General features: G+C 29.0%; 3 protein-coding genes across 3 annotated transcripts in view; all 3 read right to left on the bottom strand.

Annotated features, from left to right (window-relative positions):
- LOC100163441 (E3 ubiquitin-protein ligase TRIM23) overlaps positions 1–999 on the bottom strand; it is a 5,854-nt gene extending 4,855 nt beyond the window's left edge. Inside the window, exons 1-2 of the mRNA XM_001952548.5 lie at positions 778–999; positions 245–541 (exon numbers count right to left, since the gene is read on the bottom strand). Coding sequence (XP_001952583.1) covers positions 245–541; positions 778–849 — 369 coding nt within the window. The 5' untranslated portion in view covers positions 850–999. The remainder of the gene's footprint in view (positions 1–244; positions 542–777) is intronic.
- A 689-nt stretch (positions 1,000–1,688) lies between these two features.
- Positions 1,689–3,964, bottom strand: LOC100572199. Its single transcript, XM_029489553.1, has 3 exons — positions 3,835–3,964; positions 3,443–3,724; positions 1,689–3,349 (listed from the first exon to the last, which is right to left on the bottom strand). The coding sequence occupies exons 2-3, from the start codon at positions 3,714–3,716 to the stop codon at positions 2,697–2,699; spliced, it is 927 nt and encodes a 308-aa protein (XP_029345413.1). The 5' UTR covers positions 3,717–3,724; positions 3,835–3,964; the 3' UTR covers positions 1,689–2,696.
- A 4,366-nt stretch (positions 3,965–8,330) lies between these two features.
- On the bottom strand, positions 8,331–11,250 carry LOC100572295 (probable kinetochore protein NUF2). The gene is made up of 7 exons (XM_008190912.1): positions 11,038–11,250; positions 10,787–10,925; positions 9,981–10,189; positions 9,770–9,916; positions 9,249–9,484; positions 8,888–9,079; positions 8,331–8,532 (listed from the first exon to the last, which is right to left on the bottom strand). The coding sequence occupies exons 1-7, from the start codon at positions 11,248–11,250 to the stop codon at positions 8,331–8,333; spliced, it is 1,338 nt and encodes a 445-aa protein (XP_008189134.1).
- Between the last annotated feature and the right edge of the window lie 1,085 nt (positions 11,251–12,335).

Genomic DNA, 12,335 nt, shown 5'->3' with positions numbered 1-12,335 from the left:
AATTTTAAAATACTCATAACTCGCTTTAAAATTAAAATATAATAAAAATCCCATGAGGTTGTTTAGATAATAATCTTACCTTTAGAATTTATAAGAGGTCAATTTACTCTAATTTTTAAGCTAACGAAGCTACACCTGTTCTGTTTGCGTATAATTTTGGTATGTTATGCACTTGTAAAACGGAGATAACACATGCGGGTATCACATCCTCTTAATATATTTCTTCTTGTATACAGTATATTACTTGTTCTTCTTTTTCCATTGCTTCAGCATTTAAGTATGAGTTGATATTAATTTCCGATTTATTGCTTCTTTGTAAACGTTCAAGCAGTTCTAATAATGCAAAATTCTTTTTTAAACCCCAAACTCCTGAGGGTCCTATAGGAGTTGTTTGTCTGTCGAACGGACATTGAACTGAAGAACATCGTTGGTACAAACGTAACAAACATGAATGACAAATGGTATGTCCACAATAGAGTAAACGTGGAACTTTGTCACCTTGAAGAGTGAAAATATCTTCACAAACACGGCATTCCAAAACCTTAAAATTATAAAATATAAGTAAACATAGTTTTATTAAAAATATATATATATATATATATTGTTATAACACCAAATATAAATATTTCACTTATTATAGGTAAAAAATTAAGACTTTATGTAATGGGCATATAACTAATTGCGCATTCATTTTTAACGAAAAATAACTATATGAATAATATATATGTCCTACATCTAATAAATAACAAAGAAAACTAATAACCAATTGTATCTTACGTCTGATTTATCTGGTATTGATGCTATTCGTCCAAACGAAAGTGAATTATAATCAAATGAACTACCACTCATTTTAATTCATTGAATACTTCAGTATAAGAAATTTCAAATTATTAAATTATATTATTATCAATTAATAATTTATTAAAGTCCAACTTCAAGGAAATTGAATTGAAATTTATGTAGTAGGTAAATTGTTTTTAAATACCCAATACCGATCGTCATTCACCAATATTGCTAAAAGGTAAAAACTAAAAAAGAATATTATGTTGATAAAGTATTATCATTCATGTTCAGCTGTTTGGGGGAATGGTAGTTGTCATAAAATGATAAGAGATGTACATAACACAGTCCATAGACATATAATATATTATGTCTATTAGATGTCTATGACACAGTCGCACTTATGATATAAACAACATATCATGGTCGCACTATTGTTCTATGGTTGCACACACAGACTTCTAAATTCCATACTACTATTTCTCTATTCTGTGTTACTACACTCAAATGTACACTAAATAGAAGTCTGTGGTCGCACAGATTTCTATATAAATAGAATCTTTGTAGTATAGATGTCTGTGTGGAGCGTTTAAATATATTATGCAAGGTGGTATATCATCCACCTTGATATTATGGTGATTGGTGACAACCACGGCTTTAGGTAGAACCATAGACCTATAAACTAAGTTTAGGACTATTTAGTTAGGAACTTTATAAAGAGTTTATAAGGAGTTAAAAGGAATTTATAAGGAGTTATAAGAAGTTTGTAAGGATAGAAGTTTCAATGCCTTGATGACAACCGGGTCACGGTCACCCATAGATAAGTATATATTAAATTATAATAGATTGGTAACTCCAACCATATTTTATTTAAGTTATATTATATTATTATCCAGTGGCATGTAGAACATTTTTTGTGTGTGAGGCCTAATGCATTTTTATTTTTACTACCATCACCACCACCACTACTTAGTACTTATATAAATACAAAATGTACAATTTACAAGTCTCCTACCTTCCCAACGGTTTGTTATTTGTTAATATTTAACTCTCTATTATGACAAGTTAATCTCATATTATGCTCATGGCCTCACATCAGTACACCCCGTCACCCATCCATTTATGTTGAGGCACAGGCCTCAAAAAATTATCTTCACCACGCTACTGTTATTATCAATACACATAATTTAGTAATAATACTTATAATTAATAATAATTAAAATAACAATAAGTGATTTGCTTTCAAAAAAATACAATATCAATGCAAGTAATTTAGTAAAAATTCATAAATTTTAACAACCATGTATGTATGAATTGGATTATATCCTTTATGTTATTATTTGGTGAAATGTAGACTGCTACAATAACTTTAAGTTTTCCATTTGGCCTTTTACACTCAGCAATACATATATCACCAATTCCTGTTGATATTGCTGCAAAAACATCTGACGATCGCTATCTTGTTCAGACAGTAGCAGGAGTGTCAAGGTGTACTGTCTGTGTCCTTAGTATTATGATAAAAAGCTACCCCTCCATGTGATACTTCTGGTCGTCAATATTTTACCACACAATTGAAAGTTGGAATATGGATATCCTCATCGATGCCGCTAGAGGGCTTTTGATATACCTACCTCTGAGAAAATCAAAATTTTTGAATTTTCTAAAACGTTAACGCAAATGTCATGGGTGTTTCAAGACCTTGACAATTGAGACTGTAAATTGTCAGTCCCTGTTGGTGTTTATTAATGAAATTATTTATTCGTCTGTCAATTGCTATGAATGATTGGGTAGAAAGCCTTTTAAATTCATCATGGAGATGTGATGTAGATTCTGTCATCCTTAGTCCATGATAGAATTCCTTTTCATAATTTTTATGATGATAACCAGTCCTTCTAGACTAGTAACTCGTGACAAAGCTACATAAAGTGAAGATTGTGAGTGTCTTTTATCATATTCATACACCACTTGACTATAAGTTCCCCATCATCCTCATCCTCACTCATATTATTGTTTTCTTCAATATTATGTGTTTGATTTTTACCAGCATGTAATTTTTCTCTCTGTCTTTGCCGATACTTTCTGACACGTTCTGCGACTGTTTTGGGCTGTGATTTTGATTGCGATGAATTTAAATTTTCCCTTTGTCGTGCTCTATACGCCTGCACACGTTCTGTGGATGTTCTGGCTATAGATTGCAAACTATCTCTGTGGACTTCAGCGTGGACAACAATAACATTTGGTTGGTTTTCATTGGATTCTTCATCTGAACTATTATTATTACGATGGTCAATAAAGTCTAAATCCATTTGACGCATATTTATTGAGTTTTGTTGCTGTGAGTTTGGACCTGCAATGGAGCCATCACTCTCTACCAAATTTTTTTGTATTATTTCAATAACATCTAGTGAATTTTGTTGACATGCTGCTTTTTGACGTGCTCGGTAGGCTAGGCAATATTCAGCATTTGTTTTTGGTGCAGGCCGAGGTTTATCTTTGTCTTTATTTTTTTGTCGTACTCTGTATGCGTGCACACGTTCTGTGGATGTTTTAGCTTGCTGTAAATTCATACCTAAAACAGATAAATTTTAAATTATTAATAGAGAATTGGACCTCTTAATTAAAAGGGTGATTGGGAAAGTGGAGTTGTGTAAGTAATAATTACTGTGTGAGCTGCCCTCTTCTACTAAATGTCCCTGTATTGTATCAATAACTTCTTGTGAATTTTGTTGACGTGCTGCTTTTTGACGTGCTCGGTAAGCTCGGCAACGTTCAGCGTTTGTTTTTGGTGCAGGCCAAGGTTTCTGTATTGTATCAGTAACACCCTGTTGTATCTGTTGTTTTGACGATCTCAGTAGTGACCGATAGTATTCATTTCGATTTTGTTTTGCTTTTTTTGTAACTCCATTTTCACATTCCTCGGCTTTCTTTTTACTCATAGTGTTATCTGAAATATGTTCCCAATCAGTAATCGTCACTACTAGACAGTACTAGTATAATATGTAATTGATTTAATAAAAGGATTGACACAACAAGAAAAATTTTCAACAACATTACCAATGTACTTTTGTAACCTCACTTTTCTGATGTCGGTATCCCATAAAAACGAGTGAGTGAGCCCACCATTACACTCTGGGGAAGTAAAACTTCTTTCATAAGTATTGAGGCCTGTGAAATTATAAGTGAATTAGGGAGAGAGTGAGAAAAATCAATACAATAAAAATGAACGTGCACGCCGCCGCCATCGTGCATGACTAACAAAATAAATAAATAAACAAACGAGTCGTTTCATTCCGATTTTTTTTCCACAGACACTTCAAGATCGTCAAGAAAGAAGTTTTACTTCTAAAGTTCTAAAGATGGACAAGTTGGTACCGCTCTGCAGTAGAGTAGTTGTATAATGGATGTGCAAGCCCGGATTAAGGATCAATTGGGCCCTGGGACACCATACACTTAGTGGGCCCCTTTCAACTTTAACTTCAAAATAATTGAATCATTACAATATATTAACGACTATATCTTTGTATAATTTTTTACTATATAAAAAATACACAGGGTGTATCTTATGTCATTGTACGCGGGTTTTTTTTTAACAATTATGCCAATTATGGTCTATGGATCGATGATTTGGAATTTTGTTAAAACAAAAAAAGACGTGTTTCTTTATATTCCAAATGGTAACCATAATATTTTTTGATGGATTCTGTTAAAGCTTTTTTTCTCAACATTTTAACAGTCAAATTATCAATTTTGGTTAGCTAGGTTATTAACTATACTCTATAGTCCTCTAAAGTTTAGTATAATATGCATTAATACTTTTAACTAAAATAGCTAATTTGCTAATTTTTTCTAATAACTACATTTTTATATACTTAAATGTTAAATAATTAACTTGGTAATCTAAAATGCACAAAAAAAAAAAAACAAACAAAATTGTTGGCATCATCATTGGTTCATCATTATTTATAGTAAATTTTCGTGATATAAAATTGAGAACAATTTTATTTTATAATTATTACTTATTAATAATGATTTACTTAGTATAGATACTACCTACCTACTACAATAATTTTTTTTTGAAACTGTATTGGACGCATTAAAAAAAATATATTTTGGGGATAAAAATGGGCCCCAGGACCGTGCCCCCCTTAATCTGGGCTTGTGGATGTGTTATATTTGAATAGAATAATAAACCATTGTATACGAAAAACGATTCTGAGCGGTTAGCGTAGTCCTTATAATAATATTATTATTTCTTATTTGTTACTATGGTGATAGATAAACGTGTCGTTTCATTTTTCGTTACGAATTTTTTTCCACCCACACCTCAAGAAAGAAGTTTTACTTCAATAAATTGACAATAATAAATGTATTAACACTTTGGTACCTATAATACTAGTTTCAATAAAATAATTAAACCATAATATATGAAGAATCTTACCTTATTTTTACAGATTGTACCTACCTATTTAATACTCCGAATAATATAGTATACGTTTCGGAATGTGAAATATTATAAAAACATACATATTATATGTACTGTTTTTGAGAAATGGTCAATAATTGATACTTTTCAGGAGACTCAAAAAACATTACAACTGTACATTTTGAAATGTCCAAAATTGACTTGAGTCCTTTCTCTTAAAAACCGTCCATGTATAGGTATTATGCTTTGCGTCGTTTGCGATGACCGTACAAATTGTAAAAGATATAATTTTTTATTCTAGAATGTTGTCTTGTAAAAAAAAACGAGTGTGTGAGCCCACCATTACACTCTGGGGAAGTAAAACTTCTTTCATAAGTATTGGGGAACCATGAAATTATAAGTGAATTAGGGAAAGTGAGAATAATCAATACAATAAAAATAAACGTGCACGCCGTCGCCACCGTGCATGACTTGCAAAATAAATAAATAACAAACGTGTCGTTTCAATTTTCGTTACGATTTTTTTCCACCCACACCTCAAGAAAGAAGTTTTACTTCAAAAACACTAATATTATATTATCTGCAATAATTAATATTCTACGTTCATTGGCGTAGCCTGGGGGGGTGGGTGGTTTGGGTGTCTACCCACCCCCCCATTTACATTTTCTCTCCTAATAAATAAATTGTTTATAGGGTTCGGGACTGCTTGCAAGTTATAAATTTGTCTTATGAAATGGCGAAATTGAATGCAAAGTTTGAATTTGCATATTTGTGTATTTTTTAACTTAAAATTTAAATATACATACAATTGTCGGGAAAAATTATATTTGGATAACATTGAAAAATATCTTAAAAAATATTATGTTTGGTTAGGTACAATAGGCGATAATTTTAAAATTTGGGGAGACCGAAGCCTTTTATAATACCATACTATTATAAAATTGAATACCTACATCGTACACGCGTATATCTATTATTCAGTGGTCAAGATGGCTCAAGATAAGTGGAGGCACAGAATATTATTTTTAATAATATTTCCTGATATAACATTCTTCTATTCTTCATCTAACAAAAAAGTAGAGGGATGCTACCCCTCCTTATCCCCCCATCACCACTACGAGCACTGATCGTATTATTGTATAACATTTACTGAATACCGGGTGATTCTTTTATCATTGAACAGTCATTATTTCAAAAACATAATTTTCAAGTTGTTATAAAACTACGTTTTTATTAAAAAATTATATTTTTAAATATTTTTTATCCTTATAATTTTCTAAGTTTTGATGGGCGGAGTGGTGTGGTACGGGGTTACCCGCGAAATGTTTTTCCACTTCTCCGCTCATCTAAACTTTGAATATTTATCACTCATAAGCTACTCACCCGAAATTCGATTTTCATCTATCAAAATACTAAGAAAAATATTCTTCTTTGAAATATAAAATTAAAACCCAATGTTGTCATTCAAAAAAGTAAAAAACTTAAAATATTTATAAATACCTACCGTACGCGTACTCTTTTATTTGTTCACTGCTTTGGCGCTTTGCAATATATTTGTTCTGGTCTTCGGGTCCCCGGGTGGGTCTTGCTACGGTATAGTAGGATAGAAAACTGAAAGGTTTTGTGCTCTGCACTCGCTTTTATAAGCTTGGTCTCGCAAGCTGCGGCGCTGTGATTGGATATTTAGACAATAAATAACATGACGTGTCCTTCATGACGGTATTTTTAATTTAAATTTTAAACATAGTAAAAAGTTCAAAAATATTTTTGATACCCATGAATTTCTTTTAGTAACCTAATATCTAATTTCAATGTTTTGAACATTTCATTACAATTTTCATCAAAGTTTGTATGAACAAGCATTACTGACTTTAATGTTGAAACAAGTAATTGAGATTTTTCAGATGTCCAATATTTATTTATTTTTGAAAACAATATTTCTATCGGTGCACTTGTACCAGGAAGACTTAATATAAATTAGCACACTATTTCTATACTTCGGTCAGTGAGAGAGAGCGTCGCGCACCAACGAAATCTGGATCCCCCACGCGACACTCTGCCGTTAGGGAACTGGTTTCGATAGCATGGTGACATAGAGAGATACGTAGAATCGGCGCGTTCTCTCACTGAGCAGAGTATAAGTGTTGTACTGGAATCTCTTTATTTTTCATAAAATTAAAAAAAATTAGCCAATGCTCCTCAGTTGAAGTATTATTTTTTTTCCATTCAGACATGTTTTCTGAATTCAAAAATATTTTTAAATGCCCTGTTTCATAAAAAAGTAAATCTTTAATTAGCTTTTCACCAATTGAATTTCTAAAAGTATTGCAAGAAAGTAATACTGATTTCCATTCAATTGGGTCTCACAAACAGATCCTAGAGAACAATCTTAAGTCATTCATACTGGTTGACCATTTATTTAAATAATTTATACAACTATTATAAAAGTCTTTAGCTTGAAGTGTAAATGATCATAATAATTATTTTGAAGTTTGGATAGTGATTATCTTACTTTAGTTGGTAAAAATATTTCTTTTTGTCTGTGTGTTAGACTCTAACAGTTACGAGTATCAATGAATTTAAAATATTTTAATGCGGCTCCAGTTGCACATATTTTATCACCTTCAAGGCTTCAACACTTAAAATAGTTTGATGAAATAAAGATGAATTCTAATAAAAAGTCTTAATATAATATAATATAATATATTATTCAAAATATTGATGTATGTACTATATATATAATGACGTATACATGTTTTATTTTTATGTAATAACAAATATAAATTGAGATTGGTTTTTCAATACCTATACAAAAAACTGTCGTTTTCAGTTTATTTTATTTATTTAGCTCATTGTTGATATCTAGATACTCTTTAATATTTATATGCTATTAAAATGTGTATATTTTATTATAAAAACAATACTGTGAATATTTTTGAAAATAAAGTTCATTAATAATTTTTGTAGGTATTTATAAATTATTAAACAAATATATATAAACATAAAATAGTAAAAATTATAAAAAATATTAATAGTATTAATTTTCGTTTTTCAATTTTCGATTTTTAATAGTTTCCAATTGAAAATTATTTTGCTGTAAATCAATTAATATCAATTAATGTCAAATTTAGTTCACATAAACTAAAAATATAACAATTGAACTCACTAATTCATTTAAATCATTCTTGGCAATTTCAAAATCTTTCATAATAGTAATTACTTCAGTTTTCAATTCATTCTTACGCAAATTACATTTGTTAATCTCAAATTCTAACGACTTTATAGTTTCGGATTGATGACTGGATTGTTGTATCATACTGTCAATTTCTCTGGAACATAATATATATCACACATGAATAAACACATAGAACACATTTCAAACAGTATTTAAAAAATCTACTTTTTCATATAGTTAAGTTTAAACATATTAATAACAATGTAATTATTAAAAAAGTATATTAACTTCAAAAATCATAAAATTAATTTTCGTTTGTTTGAATGGTACGGTATATAAATATATTTTACATTTATTTAAAATTTAAATAAAAATAAGTTTTAAATACAAATAGGTAAATAATCACTATTTCCAACACAAACCTTGTTAATAGGTATACATTAAAATATAATTTTAAATCTATGTCTAATGTAGAATGAACAATTCTTTAATTGATAGTTTATTCTTACTTATTTAATGCATCATATTTAGACTTGTATGAATTGTGTTCCCTCTCCATTTCTTTACCAAAATAATTTATTTTGTTGTTTATATCAGCTCGTTCACGTTCCATGATTTCAATCTTCTCCTTTAAATGTTCAGAAGACTCTTCTAAGTCAGATTTTTTTTGTGACATTGTTTCAATTTCATTGAATAATTTACTAAAACAGATAAAATAAAAATGTAATTAAAAAAATATAAGTACATAATTCTTGTTATAAATAAATACTATACGATTTCTGTCATTCTGAAATAAAATTTGTATTTTAAAAGGCTTTTTGATTGAAATTAATTAAAAGGTGTGTTTATACAACATGTTATGCAACTTACAAAAGTTTTTCATTTTTTTCAGTTACATCTGTTAACAAACGTAATCGCTTTTCTTGGCCTGCTAGTTCTTGTTCCAGAATTATAACAGTTTGTTTTTTAGCGCTGACTTGTGCCATCATTGCAGATTTCTTTTCTGTTATTTCGTTTTTTAATCGTTTTAAACGTTCATGATCGGCTTTTAATAAATCCGGAGCCTCTACAATTTGTGCTCTAAGATCATTTATATCTCTTATGATCTTAAATGATTAAAAAGTAGAATTATAAAATAATGTAAATGGCTATAATAATATTAGTATGATAAGCACTCAAATATTATATTTATTAATTAATATAACTAGTTAAGCCTAATGAACCAAATAAAATAAAAATTCAAAATAGGAAGCGTCATTAACATGACGGCTTCCATTAGAGTAATTTGATTCAGAACGTAATACATTTTTTAAGAATATTCTTTTTGGAAATTTTCAGACACATAAATCTTAATTCTGTATAATACAATAAAAATTGAAAAAAAAAATTACATTATCTTTAAGTTCGCACAACTTTGAACATTTTTTCTCAATATCATCTTGATCCTGCTTCACTTTATCCAATTCTTTTAGTACATCATCTCTATGTTTTTGAATTTTTGTCAATTCAGATTTTCCATCTTTCACTTCTTGAGCGACCTAAAAAATAATATAACAACCAAAAATACAAATTAAATATTAAAAATGTATTATATATACCTACTGTTTTTAATTCAGCTCCTTGTTGTATACGGTCTATTGACTTTTTATTAATTGTGTTCACAATGATATCCTTTTGCTTCTTAAGTCTATCAATTGTATCTTTCATATTTCTAATGGCTCTCATTTTAGCATCAACTTCATGTATTTTTTCATCACTATATTTAATAAAGTTAATCATTGTTTGTAGCAAGTTGTATGTTCTTTTTGAACCTTTAAAATATATTTTCAAGTTTAGAAATATTACTAAAATGCTTGGACAGGATACAAATACACAGTCTGGGTTTCTTCTTTTCCTATGTCCACATTGATACAGAATAGTGAAATGTAATAAATAGTCTTAAGTATTTGAAGCAATAATTAAAGTATTGAAAAAAATTTGTATTTATTTTGTTTGTAGCTAAACTGTTCAATGTACATAAGTAAATTCAAAAAAAATACTAAGATGTTAAGATATGCCCTGTAACACAGATTTCCAATGGTTACAATTTTTTAATAAGTACCTACCTATTATTTTATTACTAATTTCAATTGGTTTTAATTATTCAAAATGAAAAAACCTACATTGGATAGTAGATAAAATCTTTTTAATCTTTCCTAAGTTAATGGACATAGTTGCAGGGCTTACGTTCAATAAAAAAAAAAAAAATCTTTCTTAGTTACCTATTTCTATAAATGGAAATGCATAACTAATAATTTGCCCACAAAATATGACATAAAATGTTATGCTGATATTGTGTCAAAAAATAAAAATAACGTAGTTGAAATATTCTATATTTTATAACCCATAATAATTATAGCAATACTCACTCGGATCACAAATATCATTCAAACCAAAATCATCAATTCCCAATTTCGAATAAAAATATTTCAAAGCTGTACACATGTTCAATATCGGTACAGTTTCACTGTACATTTCATTGTACGTAAGATTTTGATTGATATGGATCTACAGTTGACAGTCATAGATATTAATAAGTCCTGAGTTAATATGCACTTATCTAGTTGTAGAATAGAATACATTTTTAAATGTAACTATAATAATAGGTAATGAAAATTACCTCAATTAAATTATTCACATCGCAGAAGAATTCGTTAAACACGTCTGTGTAGAACTTTGTAACGAATGACTGAGAGGGCTCTTGTAGGTCTTTAATAGTTGCTTTGAACTGCGGCATGTACTGTTCTAATTCATTAATAAGGTTACCGTATTCGACATACATTGACGTTTTGTTTTGCTTGGCCATTGTGGTGACATTCGGCTGCCAAGCCATTTTTGAGTTTTTGAGGAATGTAACAGATAGTAGATGGGTATTTTTACTTTTCGCTCTTCACCGTAAATTTGATGTTTCAAATACTTTGAATTCGAACTGGAAATCTAGTGAAATAGTGAATACCTAGTCATAGTGAATATAGAACAAGTAACAGAAATAGATGATGGTGACTAGTGAATAGTTAATTATTAGTAAAAGCGAATTATAGACGTCATGCACGATTGGACGGATAATTGAAACTTGAAGTTGAACTTTTTAACGATTCTTTTCCAAATCTCTATTTCGGAGGCCGGGGAAGAAAATTAAAAATTGTTCAGACACTTGATTGGTCGAATGCAGTTTGGCCATTGGCCGTGTCGTTGATGACGATAACATACTGAATAACTGATAATAATATTATCAAGTATAAACAGAGGGAAGATTCAAAAAAATAGATCTAAAATAGTAAATATCTAATATATGAGTAATACCATATTTAATATTGACGATATTAAAGGGAACCTATGTTTTTCATGATTGAAATTGAATAGTTCTTATTAATTACAATGCAGTATAATACCTACCTATTGCAGTTTTTATTATTTATTATTTATAATAATTTTACATGGTCGCAGTAATGTTAATAAACAACACTTTGGTATATTTTCAAGGTATTTAATGTTCAAATGTTAACAAAATATCGATAATTTGTGAATTATTTTATTATTAAAAATATGTAAAATGTTCATTGTTTATAGCTAAGAATTTTAAATTTAAAACAAGGATTCTCATAAATATAATTAATACTGTAACCAAAATATTTATATATCTTAAGACATTAGACATTAGACATTTTAAGTTCAGATTTGGACAAAATTAGATATTTCAACAAAGAATAATGATATTAGTTATTTTGTTGTAATTTTAAAATATTATTCGTGGGTACCTACTTGAAACATTTTAAGTATATTATTATATTTTATAGTTTAAACACATATATTATGACATTTTATATGCAATTTTTTTGCCAAATATATTGTAGTAACGTGAAAATGGACTGTGCACGCAGTGTATATACACAGTCACACACTTCAAGTTACTACCTT

The sequence above is a fragment of the Acyrthosiphon pisum genome, chromosome A2, assembly GCF_005508785.2.
Source record: "Acyrthosiphon pisum isolate AL4f chromosome A2, pea_aphid_22Mar2018_4r6ur, whole genome shotgun sequence".
NCBI classification, from domain to species: domain Eukaryota; kingdom Metazoa; phylum Arthropoda; class Insecta; order Hemiptera; family Aphididae; genus Acyrthosiphon; species Acyrthosiphon pisum.
Note: the sequence above shows the minus strand (reverse complement) of the source record. Positions and strands in the feature narration are given on the sequence as shown.